Source organism: Poecile atricapillus, chromosome 1 (genome assembly GCF_030490865.1).
Source record: "Poecile atricapillus isolate bPoeAtr1 chromosome 1, bPoeAtr1.hap1, whole genome shotgun sequence".
Lineage (NCBI taxonomy): Eukaryota > Metazoa > Chordata > Aves > Passeriformes > Paridae > Poecile > Poecile atricapillus.
The window spans coordinates 148,961,708-148,980,453 of record NC_081249.1 but is presented as its reverse complement, the minus strand read 5'-3'; the positions used below and the strand labels follow the sequence as shown (position 1 = coordinate 148,980,453).

Sequence of the window (18,746 nt, the reverse complement as noted above, 5' to 3'; positions counted from 1 at the left end):
ATTAGAACAAACACCGAAGTTGGGTACCTACTCATAACTGGGGGTGTAAACCCAGAAAGGATTCTCAGGAGGCCTCTGGCAATGTTCGGGTGTCAAAGATGGACTATGGTATAGGCCACTAAGACTTTTAGATGGTTTTCTAACCTTACATAGTTACAATACGGTGCATATTCTGTATTTTCCCTAGATGCTTGTCCAAGGAAAGGGACTGTTTGGAGAAATCACCTCTTGCATCTTATTTTAGAGTGATGAATATTGTGCTATATCAGTGGCTACACATAAAATGTTTATGCTATTCTTTTTCAAAATTTATAGATCAACACAGACTATTTAAACATATTAGAAAGTAATAAGCCTGTAATAGACTGACTTCAGAACAATGGCTGAATTGGGAAAACTTCTTATTTTAAGGTCTCAGCCTTAGTTTCCTGACTCTTTATAGACTCACATGAATAAGGAGGTACAACTTTGTTTCCTATAACTTATCCATTGAGGCAGCTAGTCTCTTGACCTTACTTGGATTTGCAACAGTGGCACAAATTAGAATCTTTTAAATTTGATTGATGATTTATTAAACCAGCTATTTCATGTCTTCAGCAGGATCTGCACCAAAGGCACACAGAAGAGCCATGTCCCACTGCTGGTCCAAACATCCAACCAGTTGTAAACAAAACAGAATAGAGTTAAGAAATTACAGTTAAGGAGCCACTGGAAAAAGAATCAGACCTACATGAGAACAAAACGATAGAAATTATACTGAATACTTACTCTAAATATGAAGTGTCTCTGAAAACTTTCAATGAGAGTTTAAATAGTCCTTTCCCACACTGTAACAAAGAGAACAAACTGCTATCTTCTTATAATCATACTGAAGGCTCCTTTTTTTTCAAATTAAGATTTCTACAGGTAACTCTGGAAGTTAGTACAGGAGATTCCTGTCTGCTCAAACTGTTTTCCCAAAGTGACTAAAAGATGTAATTTGGTAGTGCTCATGATAAACTCAGAAAGCCACTGTATTTCCCAGTAGACTACGCGAAACAAACACGGCTGGCAGAGCCTGCTGAATAAAAAGGCAGGACTTTAGTTAACAGAGAGATGTTGATAATTACCAACTGGCAGACAAAATAATGTAAAACCTTTGCTGAGAGGCTGCTGAATTGAGTTATACTTTAACTCTGACATGACCAGAACAAAATGTGACTATCAGCTTTACATTGAATTTCCTCATCTTGATGAGGAAAACTGTTTTACTCTGGATAGTCAATATGAACTCCAGTGTGGATTCCTAGTGCATTCCCTAGAACATATCCCTGCAGTAAAAGGCTTCTGCATCACACACACTTGTTTTCTTACTCTGTCACAAATTTTACTGCAGGACATCATCCTATTCACAACCTTCTCTTGAGCTATTATGGACCTACCATCTAGTTTACAAGGCTTTTCACATCACAGTAACAAAACCCCTATTATCAATTTCAGTTTCTTCTTTAATCAGTCTGTTCAATATTTGTAAATTTATTTTGTTGCTTTAATGCAATCATCTACTACATTTCTATACAAAAAAAAAAAAAATAAATTCATACAAATCCCTTTAGTAGGCACTTATAAGACAGGAAGTAATAAACCTAATGCTACCAGTGAAATCTGAATTTTTACCCCTCCTTCTTACCATCCACAAGAGCAACAAATCAACAGGCTACACAGGGAGACTGAGATGCTCTGAATAAACAATACTGTTTTTAGTGTAGGGTGTGAGAATCCTCTGCAGGAAGCTACAAAATGTCAAGCTATTTGCTCGCACTTTAGATAATTTCAGATACGTTTGCAAAAAAAAAAAAAATAATCTTTTTGCCTTGTCTACAGCAGAATATTCAACACATAGTGACTGAACCCGTGAGGGAACAGCAGTATGAGCACCAGCGATGCAGTATATCTTCAGTAACCATGCTGTTTTGGGTTCAGGCTTACACCCACCCACATATGTTGTATTATACCATTGCATAACCAGAGATCCCTGGAGCCTGGATTCTCAGTCTCTATGGCTGCACACACGGCAACTGCTGTGCCAATACAGAAATACTGATATCGTGTGCTGGTGCACCACCCCATCAAAGTGCTACTAGTGCGACTTTCCCATAGAGGATATTTCTTCAGCCTTTTTATTTATTTATTTATTTATTTTTGTGCTAGTTGTTAATCTAAGAAAGTGATATGCTAAGGAGAAAACTGAAGTGGTTCATTTATGTATATGCAAATTACAAATGCTTTCAATAATTGCTTATTAGTAGGCAGTCAAAAGGAGACTAATACGGAGTCTGCTATAAGCAAGACAGCATTGAAAATGCAAGAAGAATATTCAAAAATATAGAGATCTGCTGAAGTCAGGGGACTTGAATTTTAGAATGGGTTATCATTTGTAGTTGATGATGGCGCATAATGAATGTGGAAGATGTTTGCCCACATATTCAATCAAAACGAGTTTAAATATTTGCCTCCTGGAGTGTCCAATGTCACATAAGTAAGACAAAAAAAGATGACAGTAAGTTGCTTTATCAAAACAACTGTTGCTTTGTCTGTGTTTCAACAGTTTTAGTCACAGAGAAAAGAAGAATGGCTTGCAGGTGAAATAAGAGGCCTGGAAAGGTAAAAAATACCTTGCTGAGCCCCAGGAAATTGGTGGAGAAAAGATTGTATGTCTGTATTTCTAGCCTGGAGAAGTCAAGGGTGACTGTCTCACTCTCCACAACCACCTGAAAGGAGGCTGCAGCTCGGCCTCTTCTCCCAGCCAACCAGCTCCAGGACAAGAGGACACAGCCTCCAGCTGTTCCAGGGGAGGCTCAGGTTGGATGTCAGGAAGAAATTTTTCACAGAAACGGAGATTCGACATTGCAGTGGGCTGTCCAGGGAGTTGCTGGAGTCACCGTCCCTGGAGGAGTTTTAGAGAAGACTGGATGTGGCACTCAGCGCCATGGTCTACATGACAAGGTTGGTCATAGCTGAACTCGACGACCAGAGGCCTTTTCCAAACTAACTGAATCTGTGGTTCTGTGATTCCATGCTAACCAAGAGCAGGGATCATTACCATCCTTACTTTCTTTTCCCCTTTTCCGAAGTCTCAGGAATTGAATTGCCGGCCCCTGTAATGAGGGATCCCGAGGGCCGGGTTGGATTCTCGGCGCTGGATTGGTGCTGCCTGCGCCGCGCGCACAGCGCTAGTCTCGCACCCCCCGCGCCATCGTAGCCCTGGCCCCGCCCCCGTTCTGGCCCCGCCCCCAGACAGGCCCCGCCCCTCGGCCCCGCCCCCTCTGCGCTGGCGCCGCTGCCGCGCCGCCCCCCCCCCCCCCCCCCGGCAGTGCGGTGCTGCGCCGCGAACATGGCGTCGGAGGGGATGATCCTGACGAACCACGACCACCAGATCCGCGTCGGCGTCCTCACAGGTACCGGGCCGCTCCGGGCACGACGCCGGGGACGCGCGGGGGGCGGCCGCGGGTCGGTGCGCGCCTCAGGCCGCCCCGCGGGGTTCCCCGCCGGCCGTCTGTCTCTCTCGTGGCGGCGCCGCCGCCGCTGCGCAGGGAGCGCCCCTCCGCCGTGCGTGCGGCACCCGAAGCCCCGAGCCGGGGTCGGGGCGTGGGGGCGGCGCTCCGGCCGCCGGCGGACGGCGTGAGCGGAGCCGGCCGGCGCTGGGCAGCGCTGCCGCAGGCGGGCGGGCGCCGCAGCCTCGGGGACTGACCCGGGGATAACCCGCGCGAAGGGGACGGAGCGCGCGGGTGGGCGAATGCCGGAGGGCATGGGGGGTCGGGACGCGGCCGGGCTTCCTCCGAACGCGGCGGAGCCGTGAGTGAGAAGGCGCTGGAGAAGCCAGCCCGCGGCCGGCGCAGTCTGCGGGCCGGCAGGTGCCGGGCCTGCCTTCTCCGGGCGGGAGGCGGCCTCAGCTCCCGGCCGCGGGAATGCCCGAGCGCGGCACGCTCCGCACGGCAGCTCCTTTGGGATGGCTCCTTCCCCTCCCCCCCCGGCATTTACTTTGGGAATTGGGAGGGGGTGGGTGGGGATGCTTGTGCCTGTATGCTCTCTGTTGGGAGGGGGAGGAGGGCATTTATGATGCTGCTGCTCATAGCGCACGGATGATCCTTTAATAAACCCGTGGCACATGACCTGCGGTGGTTGCACAGAAGGGCTCCCGGAGCCGGTAGGGGTGTGACAGGCTGGGGGGTTCCTTTGCCGGGATCTTGGCGGGTATCCCGGAGCCCCGCGGAGCCCCGAGGGGTTCCAGTGCATACGGGCGTCAGCGCCGTTCCTATGCAAGGAAGGGGCGAGAGATTTCGGCGAAATTTTTAGGCGTCAAGCTCAGTAGGTTTCACCAGGAGCCTGGGAAGACATGACTGTTCATGGAAAGCAGCGTTGTGAGCTCGCTTAGGAGTAGGAGGGTGCTTGGAGTGAAAGAGGGACATTGATGGGAGAGGAGGCCTGGCGTTAACCCTAATGTTATTGATTAGCTAGCGGTGTTTAACCCGAGTGGCGCGTTCGGAAGCGGCCCGAGCCCGCGGGAGCCCTCGGCGCTGTTCCTGTGCCGGGTGCTGATCCCGCTGCCGGGAGCAAGGCATGTCGCGAAGGCTGAGCCCTTCCCCTCCTTCCCTTCCTGGGAAGCGCTTGGCCGCAAGATGATTGTGACGATAAACCGCTAGAAAAGCACGGTATAAACAAGTGGAGATCCTTAGCGTTGCATTCAAATTCCAGGCAGCCAGATCCTTAATATGGGTAGAGCGTGTTGGACCAGATGCAAAAGTCACATGGGGTGGTTTGTTCCCTTTGTTCCTGAAGGATAGGACATGCGTGCCACTACCTATTATTGTAAAAGTTAAAGTGGGAAGGGAGTGCTAACAGAATGGTCTTTGCGTTATTTAGTACAACTTCATGGTGTGTAACTTGGGTTATTATTTTCTTTTGATCAGAGAGTTGTAATCATTTTCACATGTAAGTTTTCCCAGAATGCAGTACCAGGCACATACGGTGTTATAATAATTTAAATAACGATCTGGTCTCTCATTAGGTTCAGATAATCTTTCAGAATACACTTACTTTGAACTGTAAATCCTGTTTGATCATTGTTAAACTCTTTTAGCTTTATATTATCATTTGTAATTTCATTGAGAAGACCTTCTGGTCTAATTTTAGTATTTTGTTTTTAGAGGAAAGCCAAATGGCATAACCAAACAGAACAGTTTTAGTTTTTCCCCCTTAAGTAATTATTTTGAATTCCAGGCTAAAAATTTTTGCAAATAATTATTTTGCCATTTTAAAAGGGGATAGCTTGGCTTCTTACAATTTTCCTAGCCCTCTTTTTATGTGTGTTTGTAAACATGAAATAAAATGGTATACAAATGCCATAGCATATATTTGGCCAGCCTTAATTATTTTCATCCCTGGCATCTCTTTTAACCTGGGAAGAGAATATTTGTACTTTGTGGGATTTGGATCCCCTAGCAGTTTCTGCTGTTTCAGCTATGAAAAGATAGCAAATTAAAAAATGCAGTCTTCTGAATTTTTCTCATACAGATGAACTAATAATTGGTTCTTGAGCTAATAAATGCTACTGTATGGAGGAAGAAGTGTAGAAATGAAAAGGTTAGGTATGTGAACTATATTTTTTTAACATTTAGAGTAGCTTAGTGATCAGAAATTAGATAATTAACATGACTTCTTTAGCTTTTCTAATTAAGATCATAGGCATATGTTTGTTTTCTTATGAGTATATACTTGTGATCTTATCAGCACAGGCATACAGATTTATGCTCCTGTTAGATCTGGTATACTCGGTATAGAAAATAATCAGTACTGCACCTTATGGTCATATTCAGATGGAATTTAAATTTACTTAGGAAGGAGTAAGTCTGTTGAATTAATTTGGAATAAAGTTGTGTGTTTATTTTTAAATGAGGACATATGAAAATTATTTGGGTACACTGTTACTTTTATCTGATGTAGAGACTGATGCTCATGGCTCCAGAGTATATTGAGAGTGAGTAATGTTTGTCATAAAGCTTAGTTTCATTACATTGTTTTGTTTTGAGTAAGTTATTGTATTTAGTTTTGCTTGGTAGACCTCTGTGTTTGTGTATGTGTTGCCAGTTTCCACCGAGAAACAAATGTAAATTTTTCCACTTGTGGCAAATTAGGACAGGTACAGTGGATTAGAGAAACAGAAATCTTGGTTATTTTTACCAAAGTAACTTGACTGTGTTCAAACGCAAATTTATGCAGAATGTAGCACCTTGAGCATTTTTTACAAAAATTACTTGTTAACTCCTCTTGTACCCAAACTGTTGATGTCTTTTAGTTAAGAGTCAATGGTAAGAGTAGAGTTGATAATTAGGACATTTTCTCAACATCATGTCTTCATGAAATCAGGAAAAATGCTTTAGTGTATACAGTACCTATGGACTTGAAGATGACGCTCATGCTTATTTTTGAGCCTCTATATAGAAAGTTCTAGAGTTAAGCTTATTTACTGAAACAAGAGGAAATATACAACAGACTGATAACAAAACTGTGAAACTTGTGAACTAGAGGTTTATGTCTTATGCACATAGGAAGCTTGTTTGTGGATAGAAACTTGAATTCTTATCTTCGTGTCTTATCATTTCAAGAAGTTTTTTAATTTGTGAAGAGTGGAACTGTGAAAGTGTCATATTCAGCACCAGGGTTTAATGAAGTGTTCAGATTAAAGATGCTGCTCACTTATGTTCCAAACCTAGGTTTCCCTCTGCTACCTTTGGTATGTACTGCAGGCTCATGAGCTACTAATAGAACTTCAGTGTTATGTTGTCTTGAGATTACTGTTACGGTAAAATGCATTTTAAAAGGGCTGTGATGCTAACTGTCAGATTGGGAGATTTTTGTGATGGAATAACAGAGTTGGACTAACAGTGTCCAAACCTTTGTCATTGAAGTGTTCTGGATATCTTCTATCAAAACAGAAGCAGTCATAGAGAAACAAGAAATGTGGGGTAGATAAATGAGAAAGAGGAGAGGTATCCACAGTTACAGTAAAGGCTGGATTCTTTGCATACTCTGTATGTACTGTTGTGCATCAGTACTTTCTTGGTAAAATACAAGCAAGCCTTTCATGTTTGGGATATCTCTAACAGAACAGTTGTTAATCAGTTACCAGTGGTGTCAGGTTGCTGAACCTGGTGTACTAAGTACAGAATTTTGTAACGTTGAGGTTGGCTAGAAAAGAGGAGAAATTGTGTGTTCTGGCCAGAGTTGAATCAATATTAGGTCATCCTTCACTGGTGGTGGCACTGGTAAAAGTTATATAATCTGTGACCTTTCTTGTTTTGTCAGGGACTAAAGCTGACCCTTGACTGGAACCGTCCAGAGAGTTCTGAATGATGTTGCCATCTCCACTAGCCCAATGGAAAAAACCAGACTCTGCCTCTCTCTGGTTGTTCCTATTTTGTGGTTTTTTTCCTCTTCATCCCCATTATTTTCTTATTTGCCTCTCTTCTTGTTTTCTCTCCAGTAAGCAGGTAATGTAGCTGGCCAAAACTCAAGGTTTTGTTACACGTTTGGTTTTTTCAAAATATTCATGATAAAAATTTGTCAGATTTTGGGTTCGCTAATAACTCTTCATTCAGTTTGCTTTAGTGGCAGGTCTGTGAGAAAATCATCACCAGACATAAACAGCATTTTCTGTCTTTGCTCCTCATTTTGTATTGTTTCTCCTTGTTTAGGATAAAGCTCTCGGACTAACTTTCTTTCAGGATAGGTTTACTATGTTCAGTATTGCTTTAAAAGTGGTACAGCCTTTCCCTTTCATAAGGGGATAAGGGGTTTAGGCAAATTTCTCTTCAGATACATTGTTCTTCCTTTCTTCCTCTGTTTAAAGATTAAAACATTTTCAATGATAGCTGTTGCCATAAGCCTACATAATAAAGCAGACAAATGTTTCTGAATGTGTAGCTCAGACCCTGATGTTCCCATAACCCTGTAGTGTGAAAGATTACAGCAGTGTCTTTGTGTTTGAAGTGACTCTGAGCGTGGACATTGTGTCTGAATGTATCAGTTTGAAGCAAGCTTTCTTCTGAGATGGTGAGGCCCTTATCTACTAGAGAACTGCAACCAAAGAGGTTGCCTGGGCAGATCTGAAGTTCAGTGATATGAATGTTTTGTAAAAATTATCTTTGAGAAATGTGGGAAACAAAATACTTACAGTATCACTATATGTTGGTCAGACTGTTTTAGAAATGTATAGGCTGTCTGTTTCCCAACTAAAAAGTCATATGCTTCTCTCCTGTTTTATGAGGTACCTTCTTACGACTTTCCTCTAAGTCTTCATTAATAACATGCAAGTTGCAAGATCTCTTCATGACGATGGTTCTGTTCATAGTTTGGAATTTGTGCGAAACTTTCTTATAGAGGTGTGTGTGGGAGGGAGAGGACTGGCACTAGGTTTGCTAGGAGTTATTGTCAAATAACTCTAATTGTCTAAATTGAAGTTGCTTAGTTTTTTTGTTTGTGATCTGACTTCTGTCTAGAATTACAACTTACTGTGCACTTATCTTCAAAACATAGATTAAAGGCAGTAGCTTCTCCTGGTAGCCTTAGTTAAAGAAATGCTGTGCTTCCATTAAAACTTTCTGGATTCAGAGTAACATTGATTTTCATCTTTCTCAACTGTAAGACTGTCACAATGTTGAGTTTATCCATAGATACTAGGAGATCACCCTCTTTGCCATTTGTAGCTGGACATCTTCACAAAAGCATTTATTTTTGACTTTTTAAATGGCTGTGATGATGAGCTTTAGTCTTGTGAACGTGATCCTTTTTGTAGTCTAACTATGCTTACCTTTTAAACTTAAAGAGGAAGAAAGTCCTTGCTTTCCCCCCGCGGTTTAGTGTACAGTGTGCAACAAAAATAGGCTGAAATCTCTCTGATATAGCAGACTCTTGTACTTTAAAGTTTTAGTTGCTTGCTACAGTACTCTTTTGAATGGGAAGAAGTAGAAACACTGAAACTAAAAGCATCTAAAGAAAGAGATTTAAAACATACACGTATAGATGGGGAATAATACCTGCTTATGTAGAAAATGGCCATTAATTTTGGGATTTATGCTTTTTATAGATCCAGGGTAAGAAGTCTTGTGTACTCAGTGTTTCTTGATTTGGAGTTTACTTATCCAAATACAGTTGAAAGACTTCCATCTTCACCCACGCTCCATGTCTGTGGTTCATATTTAGCAGCACAGAGCATACCCATTACAGCATGTTTTCATTTACTTTTCTAGGTTTATATTTGTCTACTTTTCCAGTACTGCAGGAAAACTTTCCATGTTATTTTTTTAAAAAATTAGTGATTGTGAATTTAATGAGGACCAGCTTAGTTCTGGAATAACCTTTAGTTGGTCTGCTGGCTTTGTTAATTGGGCAGTAGCAGAATATGTGATCATCAGGCCATGTTTTGGAGAGTCTAGCATACAAAATTCTGATACACAGACACAGAATTCCACCTTTAATGTTGATTCAGCCGTGGCTGTCTGAATTTTTTTGTAGGTAAGCAAGTATACATTCTGTTGTCTGCGATTTGTGAGGTTATGCAACAAGAGAACATAATAACTAAAAATGAGAACAAATTTTAGTTCTTGCTAGATATTATAATGTCTTGAAGTGTGGACTAAGTAAAATAAATAAATTACATTCTGTTCATATATGTAGATGCAGTATGCAACTCTCCACTTCTTACATTGAAATGGTCTTATATTGTAGTATTGTGTATGACAGAATTCTTCTTGAAAGTTTAACAGAATGCCTGAAAAAGGTGTCCTTGGAGAGCAGAAGGGTAATAAGGGAAATGAGCAGGTAACAGCCTTTTTCCTGTGGGATGTTTTTAATTAATAAAAAAGAGCATAGCATTTTGGCTTTTATTTTATTTTATCACAAAACAATTGAAAAAATAAGTTAAAATTTGAAAAACAGTAATTGCATAAAAAAGTGCTTGGGAAAAAAAGACTTAATTAGGCAGTTATCTTAGAAAATTTCATTTTGGAAGTAAGATATTTGTATGTGATGTTTTGTTTTCAAACCAATTCACTGAGGCCTATTTTATGCCTAACTTGTCAAGTGGAAAGAAATTGGCATAAAACCTTAAGAATAATCTTCTGTGTACATTTTGCAAAATCCTGCAAAACAGGGCTCTATCCTACTGTTAAAATGTGGGTGAATGATGTTTTATAAGGAATAAAATACATTGTCTCATAATATGAGATAAACAACAAGACTTGCACTGTCTGACTTCAATGGTTAGGGAATAGCTATGTATAACAAAACCTATTTTTGAGCAGTATAATGTTTTTTGATACTTTTCCAAGACCTTCAAGAACTGACTCAACATTAATTTAGCTTTATATATGAGTTACCTAGAACAGTAATTTTAATAATTCCAGATGTATTACGACATTTCATTATGTATTCAACATACAGATTGTATAAGTAGACCTATAAAAGAAATATATTAAGAATTGTTTGTGTACTTACAATCACAACTGTAGAAATACATATTTCTACTTTTTCCTTTTCTAATTAAATTATATCACTTATTATGTAGTAAAGTGAAGAAAGTGAAGAAGCAGAATACACTTGGGCTTTGAACTATAAAATTTTTGTGTGTTTTTAGTTCTTACTGTGTGGTTATGAAATTGTTGGTTTTCTTCACTGGCCTGTGTATTATAGGGAACTTACATGGAATATTTTTCCTTTAAAAAATCTTTCATGCATGTATATTGTTGGTTTTCCTGGATATCATATGTGACTTTTGAGATCTAAAAGTGGGAAGCAGAAATTAAAGTATATGTTAAATTATATGGTGTGGTTTTGTTTGTGTTTGTGTTTTTTGGTTTTTTTGGTTTTTTTTTCCCAGGTGTTATAGTTTGGATTTGTTGGGAGGTGGGATTATTGGTACTTTTTTTTTCTTTTTTTTAAGATGTATGCTGGAGGGGATTTAAATTCATGCTGAAATCTAGGAATTAAGTTGTTTATTCAGAATAATTTTGTGGGAAGTTGTATGGATGAAAAACATGCTTTGGGAATTAAAATGAATTGCAGTGAAGTGTCTTGCAGTTCTGACTCAGAAGGAAAAGGCTTCTAGGACCTCTACAAATGATGCTTGTCATTAAAAAAAAGGAAATTCCCTTTATTCTTATCAGGCTGCTTCTGATGCTGTTAGATAGGCCACTTAGGAAAGAATTGATAGCAAGACCTGAGATGAGGTCTGTAAAGTCTTAATCCAATAATTCTTGAAGCAATATTGAATTGGTACTAGTTAGGAACTCTGCAAACCAACACACTTCTACACTGCTATTTCTTACCCCTTCTTAAAACAGTTCTCATGGGATTAGGAAGATAAATGAGATTGCCAAAGAACAGATATTGTTGGGCAGGTATGTATCCTCCTACTAGGTACTTGCAAATCCTGTCCTAGGAAGGTGTGGGTGGCAGCACGTTTCTGGAAGAAGATTTCCAGGTATTTGAATAGATATTGCATAGTTTCCTAATGACATGGTTCTTTCATATGATGTAGAGTAGTGGCAGAGCAGTGTAGATGGTGAGAAACCAAAGGCTTGCTGTGGATTCCCTGTCAGAAACTTCGCCTCAGAAAAAAAGTGGGAGAAAGCAGCAAGATACCTAAAGTAAGTACATATCTGGTGAGAAAAATGCTTGGTGTTTCCAGGAAAAAAGGAAAAAAAAACCCCATAAGATTAAAGGGAATACATACTTCTCCTTTCCTCTTTTTTTAGCCTAATTTCTCTGGTTAGTTGTGTAAGTACTTGAGACATTAAATAAGCCTACAGCAAATCAAGGCTTCTTAAAATCAACTTCCTTGAAGAAATAAACTGTAAATTAAGCATAGTGAGGAAAAAAGTTGTGAAACACCTTTAGAAGAGAGTGCAGGGACAAAGTGTTTCTGTAGATAATATACACAAAGCTCTAGGGATGCTGAGATAAAGTTGCAACAGATCTTCCTATATGTGTAACTCCTGCTGATTAAAACTTCATCATTGCTGGTACACTCTAATTTAATACTTTAAAAAAAGAAAAAAAAAGAAAGTATTATAAAACTAATCATGTATAAAATGGAGCTTTTGGAGAATGCTTTTTTGTCTCCAGGTTTTTCTCCTGTTTTTATGATGTACTGAAAGAATTCCTTCTTAGGTAGTTACTCTAATGTTGTTCCTTTCCCTTGATAGATGTAGTAAATCAATGTGGTATAATTCCATATCTACTAGATTTAGCTGAATCTAAATCCAGGTACTTCTAGTTTTTGTAAAATGTACTTGATGGTAGGCTTTTTTAATGATTGTTGTAATCAAGCAGACTGAAATGTCTGCAGGGGGAATTTCTTTTCCTCCTAACCTCCTATTACAAGAGATTCCAAACCCTTCTGATCATGCAGACATTTACTATGGCATTAATTTAACAAAGTAAAGAAGAAACCAGTAAAAGATACGTGGAATAAACCAGGAGACTGAGGATTTTGAGAGTTTTGAGAGAAATCTCATAACTTTTTCAAGTAAATGTTACTACAGGGTTGTGCTGTATCACATAATTCTTTGGAAAGAAGGCAAGGCACAGAGCTTTAAAAATTTGGGAATGGTCATGTCAATAGGATGTGCGTGGTTCAAGTTGGTTATATTTGTTCCAGAATCTGATGTTTCAGAACCTAATGTTATTCTGATAACTATTTTTTAGGAATGTGCTCTGTTCCACAGTAAGAAGGTAAGCTGTCAAGCTTTAAGGTCTGATCTTGCAGTTAAATTCCAGCATGGTAAGAATTAAAGCTGTTACCAGCGTCTCTAGTGTGCAGGACTTTCTTATGAGTGAGACTCAGGCTTTTTTCCTAAGCATTAAAAATCAAAATGGAAACTGTAAAGTTCATGTTAAAAGCAACTGCTGAAAAAAGCAACTGATGAAGAATTTCCTGTGATTGTTAAGCTTCAAGGAAGCTCACCTGCCTGTTCCTATTTCTTTATTCCAAAGGGTATAGCTCTAGTTTATGCACAATGGTTTCAGTACATGACTTTTCTCTTTGGCTTGGCAGTTGATCAAAGAGAATTAGAGAAAATACTAGTTGTCATTTCGCCGTTGTTTTGTCAGAAAAGGGTTCAAGTAGACTTTCTGTGACTGCTTTGATGAACAGAACATCTTTCTGGAAAAGCCATCTGAGGCAAATTTCTGTATAGCATTAAACTGGGACATCATGGATTATCTTTAATATTAGAAAAATCTTTTAATTCCTTGATAGCATGTCTTGTATTCCATTATTGTTATGTGTAAGTTGCTGTGAGGACTCATCAAATCATAAGGGAGATTTTAGATGTGAAATAGTAATAATTTTCAGTATTTCTTACCAGAATAGTAGCAGCTTTTCATATACTCCAGAATAATTTTAGCAGGTTTTCACATTCAGATTATTCCTAGGAACCTTTTTCTGCAGCGAACAAGCACCCGCTAAAAATGTTCTACCTGTGCTTCAGCCTCCGGAAAGTAAATTCAGCTGTGCATATGAAAAGTATGCTAAGGAAAACTACTTTAAAATGAATGGTTGAGATCTTATTAGCATCTAGAAAGTAGCTAATGATTAGGGCACATTCAGGAGCTTTTTCAGTGTTTTAGATGTTGGGAAAACATCAGCCTGGAGCCATTTGAGGCAATAGTAAAATATATATTCTAATTCCTTCAAAGTATAAATTTAAACTTAATACCCCCTTAGATGCTGACATTCCAACTAGCAGCCATTGCAGGAAAAAAAACTCAGATGCAGATATTCCCTATGTTTGGATAATTAGATACTGTCTCAATTCTTCAATGATACGCAATTTTAAAAAAACATTTTGTGCTGTACCTAGGTAAGTCTTTTGACTGTAATACAGTAGGTTGCCTTTTGTGATTTCATTCAATGTAAGTCTTTGATATCAAGTACTGCTGCTTTAGAGAAACAGATCTTAGTACTGGGGTCTTCACCTGCAGATTGTTGAGTCTGCTTTGCCTCACACTAGCTCAAAACCCATGGAGTGACCTTAGTAATTGTTGGAGTGCATTAGGTGCACTTGTGGAGTGCATCTCATTTAGTTTGGTCCAAAGTGAATTCTGCATTCATACTTCATTCTTCTCTGCAGTGTGAACCAAAGTGTGGTGATTGGGGACTCTTGGCAGACAGCTTAAAAGCCGCATTCTTGAACCAAGCTCAAAAACTCAGTATAGACATTCTGTTGTTTTTTGCCTTCATGGAGTTATGTGTGCCTCTTAAAATTCTTGTGCATGCCGGAGGGGTCTTCCAGTGGATAGTACTAAGGAGACCTTCCTAGAAATGGAAGGTGACCAGGAAAGATACTGGCTCTTGAACTGCTTTTGTGCATTTTGTAAAGGTGATGTGGGTGAGGGCATATAACCTTTGAATATTTGGATACTCTAGAGAAAGTGATATGTCTTTCATTAACTAGCCTTGAAATGCCTCTTAACTTAAGATAGCCCAAAGTAAAGTCCGGTAGTATGTAGAAGTATTTCAAATGTCCAAAACTAGCCATAGAATTACAAATTTTTATAAAACCTGTAGCTGAGGAAATGACAGAAAAAGCATGTTTAAATTAATCCATAGTTTGAACAGGCCTATCTGTACCTGTCTGACTTGTCCGGTAGAAAAATACATGCAGCACCTTTTCCGGGATTTTATCTTCCTGCATTCACTACATCTCAAGGTGAGGTACTTGTGGTGTACCATGCAGTCTGCTATAAGTGGCCACTGCTTTAGAACCAACAGGTTTAATCTTGGGCATGATTCTATCATCACTCTCCTTGTTCACTGCCATGCTATGCTGTGCTGGCGTAACCGGTTGTGTGGCTGTGCAGGCAGGGAACTGAAACAGAGGAAAATTAGCCTCCCAAAAAAGAAGGATCCTTTTGAGCTGAGTCCGTTCTGTGATCTGGTTCAGTACTGAGCTCTGCAGACTTCTGCTTCTGTAGGTGAATGGTGAGCAAGGTTGGCAATTTTTTACCTCTGTTGTAAATTTTTTCAGTTCTGTTCTGTCTTCTCTTCAATCCTGCCATTTTTTTTACTCTGTGCAAAACCAACTTAACTGGCTAACCTAGTGGAAAACTGTTCTTCTTTTGAGAAATTAGTTTTCTGCAGCTGGAATAAACTGAATCAACTCGGCAAGGGACTATCAGGAATGGGGGTTTGAGGGAGGAGCTAGATTGTTCAGGTGGGGTTGGTAAAAATGGGAGATAGGACTACTCTTTCCTCAACACAGCTAACCCTGTGTAGTTCACTTGCATCAGTTGTGAAGGTGGTCTTGGCACTCCTTAATCTGGCTGTGTTGCCTCCTTTGTGCAACTGTTGCTTTGTCAGGCCAGGTGTCCTCCTGGCGGTATTTACTAGCTCGTCCTCGTGGACAAGCAAGGACCCTGCCTCTGCTCAGTAATAAGCTGTAAAAAAAACTTAGTGAAGGAAGGGAAGAATTTTCCTATTACAGGAATTTTTTCTGAGGAGAGGATAAATCAAGATATATATTTTTCCATTTTGTATGTAAAGCTCTTTGATTGATGTAGTAGTAGGTAAATATGAGGGCTGTGCTACATTTGTGCTTAGCAAAGAGCTGAACATCTGAGAACTTGCATGGTAGGTAACTAGAAAAGCTGAATGTTAGATTTCTGCAGTGTTGAATTTGGGAAAAGGTGAACACTTACACATTTAGAGGCACATAAGGTCACTTTATGAATGTATTAGTTTTTTAATAGTCAAAACATCTAACATTTAGTTTTTCTAACCTATTATCTTGACTACAGTATGCCTGACAGAACTAATTGGATGACTATATATGTATATTAATATGCATACACACACAAACATTAATTATAGTGTATATAAGTAATTTTTAAAACAAGAAAAGTGACACGTTTTTGCTGGGTTTGATTTCCCTTTTGCTCGAGGGTTTTCTTTGGCACAATTCAATCTGTCATCTTACTTACACTCAGTATAGTTTTTCTAAGCATATCTCTAGTTCAGTCTAGCTATTATGCTAACTTTGAGGCTGCTGGCCTGCTATGTACTAAATTGAGATGATTTGCTACTGACTTATTTTTCTTCTGTTGGACATCTGTCTGTATACCAACTACTTAAAACATCTGCATGCAAGATCATCATGTGATTTTGTTTTGGCCCTGCATACCTTCTTACTGATGAGAACAGAGTCATTACCTTTCTCTTGAATGAACTGTTATCCCTGGATTGATGGAGGTAACTGGAACAGCCAGTGTAAGGCATCAGCTGTTTGGGCAAGTCAGGCTTTGAGATTCTTCATATTTCCTTAAAATGGGGAAGGGATTGGGTTGAAGATGAGGATAGTTAATTGTATAATTGTGGTCAGTGGACCATGTGCAATTAAATTTAAGTCTTTAACTACAACTCAGAAGCCTGCTGGTCCATGCATTTGTCTAATATTGTGTGTTTTCATGGTCTCCATGGCTACTAATTATGTACAGACCACGGTTTGAGTGTTGAAACACCGTATTTGGAGATAAATTGCAAATGTAAGTAACATCTTCGGTATTAAGGTATATCTATAGTGGAAGTTTGATTTTTGAAATAGCAGAAAATACTGAAATCCTGTAGTCACTATAAAAATCATAACATAAAAGAACAGTCTGGCTAGAAAAATGTTAAGAATTAATAACAAAAACACAATTTTACAGGAAGTGTGAGAAAAAGAAACTATAGAAGGAATTGATAACCATGTTATGTAAAATCAAACCAGTATCATAAAGGATAGCTTCTAGCAAATAATGTAGAGACCAAGGTTATACAAATGTGGTGTAAAGGCTGTTAGTGGACAGCAGACAAGCTCAACAGAAAAAAGATTTGTGTGCTTAAAGATTATGCATTTGTAGGTATGTGCAAGCATCCTGTTCACTAGAAAAGCTTAGCAAGAGCAAAATTAGGGTATTATTACTCTATTCTTCCCATAAAAACAAACTAAATGTTCTAGATGTTGATAATCCCAATAGCCTCTCCTTAAAAATCCCTCACTGAGCCTCATTCAAAGCTGACAAATATTGAGTCTTTTAGCAATTCTTTATGAATTAGTTTTTTACTCCATTGTGTTAAAGGTGAAATTAATCCCACCTAGAGCTCTCATCTGTCCATGAGCTCTCATTTATCCCAGCAAAATTATTCCTATATATGGTGAACAAAATGTGAACTAGTCCAGATGATAGTATTTTGCCAAGCCAACTTTCAGTGAATTTCTTTCAGTTTACTATGAGTAAATGCTTGTGCCCACACAGTAGAGAAGGGAACAAGTTGCTGCCAGTGTAAAGAAAGTGGGAATTTTTTTCTTTTGCTAATAATGCATGAGAAAAACGGATCTTTTGCCAAGACATTAGTGGCCCATGTATTTGGGAAGTATACTGTTGCCAGGCCCTCAAAACTTGTATTTTTACTGTAGTGCACTTTTATCAAAATCAGAAGTTACATTATTTGAGAAGATTGCATAGATACAATTACACTTGGTGGCCTTGTGCACCACCCATTGACCGTTGATTTCAATTTCAGGGGCAGTGACCTGGGGCTACATATAGTGCTCCAGAACTCAATTACCAGTCATTCACTTAATCATGCTTACAGAAGCATATGCTGTTTGTGTGTCTGTAGGATATTTCTCTCTTTTTTGGATACAAAATGATCGGCTTCCTGGTTTTGAAGTAATTGTGCTACTTCTGGTGATATCTGGTTGATCTGTGAATCTGCTCCTGCTTTACTAATGTCTCATCTTCCTTCAGGAGCCCATTAGATTCTGTTTATTTTAATTACTTTTCTTTATTAACCTGTACAGAATTACTGGATATTTGTTGAAGTTTCAGAATTTAATTATAGCTCCTATTACAACTGATTAAAAAAAAAAGGTTTTGAAAAAAGGTGATGAGTGGGAAAGTATTCCTAAGAGTTTCAGCCGTTCCTTTTCCCCCTTAGTCTCACCATGGAGCAAGATGCTTGAGCATACTTCTTTCTTAATGACAGCAAGAGAATAAAGCATTAAAAACCTTAGCTCTTTAAAAACAATAGAAGATAAAGACGTGAGGCCAACAGATTCCTTTGCTGTCATTTTCTTCCATGTCTGACTTTTCATCTTTATATTTGGTGTAGATTGTACTGGCTAAATACTGGAAATGGCTTTTTAGTGCTTTTCTGGTATTTTTCATTGAAAAGACTTTTCAGTTACTGTTATTTCTGTTCTTGTGCAGGTTTTATTCTTTTGTGAATTGACAAAGGCATACTTCCTTTGGGACTGACTGTAATATCTTTCATTGCCTGTAACATGACAGGTTATACTGAAATCTTTCTCAGCAGTGTTGTTTTCTTGTTTTTTTTCTTTGGATGTATGTGTCTTTATAGAGTTTGTTGATCAAATACATCATATATCTTGTTGAGATTATTTTTGGTGTTAGATGAAAAAGTCAACCTCTTGAATGCAATTAGATTGAGCATTTTCTTTCAGAATTTCTACTAAATGTGAAGTGCTTCTTGGAACTTTTTTATTTGTACCTGCTTTGGATTGACATCTCCTGGAATCTCAGGATTTCATCAGGTTATCAGGTCAACAGTTGCAATTACCTTTTTCTCATTTCTTTCTTACTTTATTTTTTTTTTCTTAAATCTGGCAGATGACAGGGCGTTTATTCCACTTTGCCTCACGTTC

At 39.1% G+C, this 18,746-nt stretch overlaps 1 protein-coding gene across 10 annotated transcripts in view; it reads left to right on the top strand.

The window, feature by feature from the left end:
- The first annotated feature begins 3,339 nt into the window (after nt 1–3,339).
- Nucleotides 3,340–18,746, top strand: part of GPHN (gephyrin) — a 276,397-nt gene continuing 260,990 nt past the window's right edge. For 8 of the 10 annotated variants that reach the window (XM_058832193.1, XM_058832174.1, XM_058832165.1 and 5 more), the window contains exon 1: nt 3,340–3,437. In XM_058832193.1, the coding sequence (XP_058688176.1) occupies nt 3,374–3,437 (64 nt within the window). In that variant the 5' untranslated portion in view covers nt 3,340–3,373. The remainder of the gene's footprint in view (nt 3,438–18,746) is intronic. The other 2 variants (XM_058832219.1, XM_058832211.1) reach the window with 2 other exon arrangements.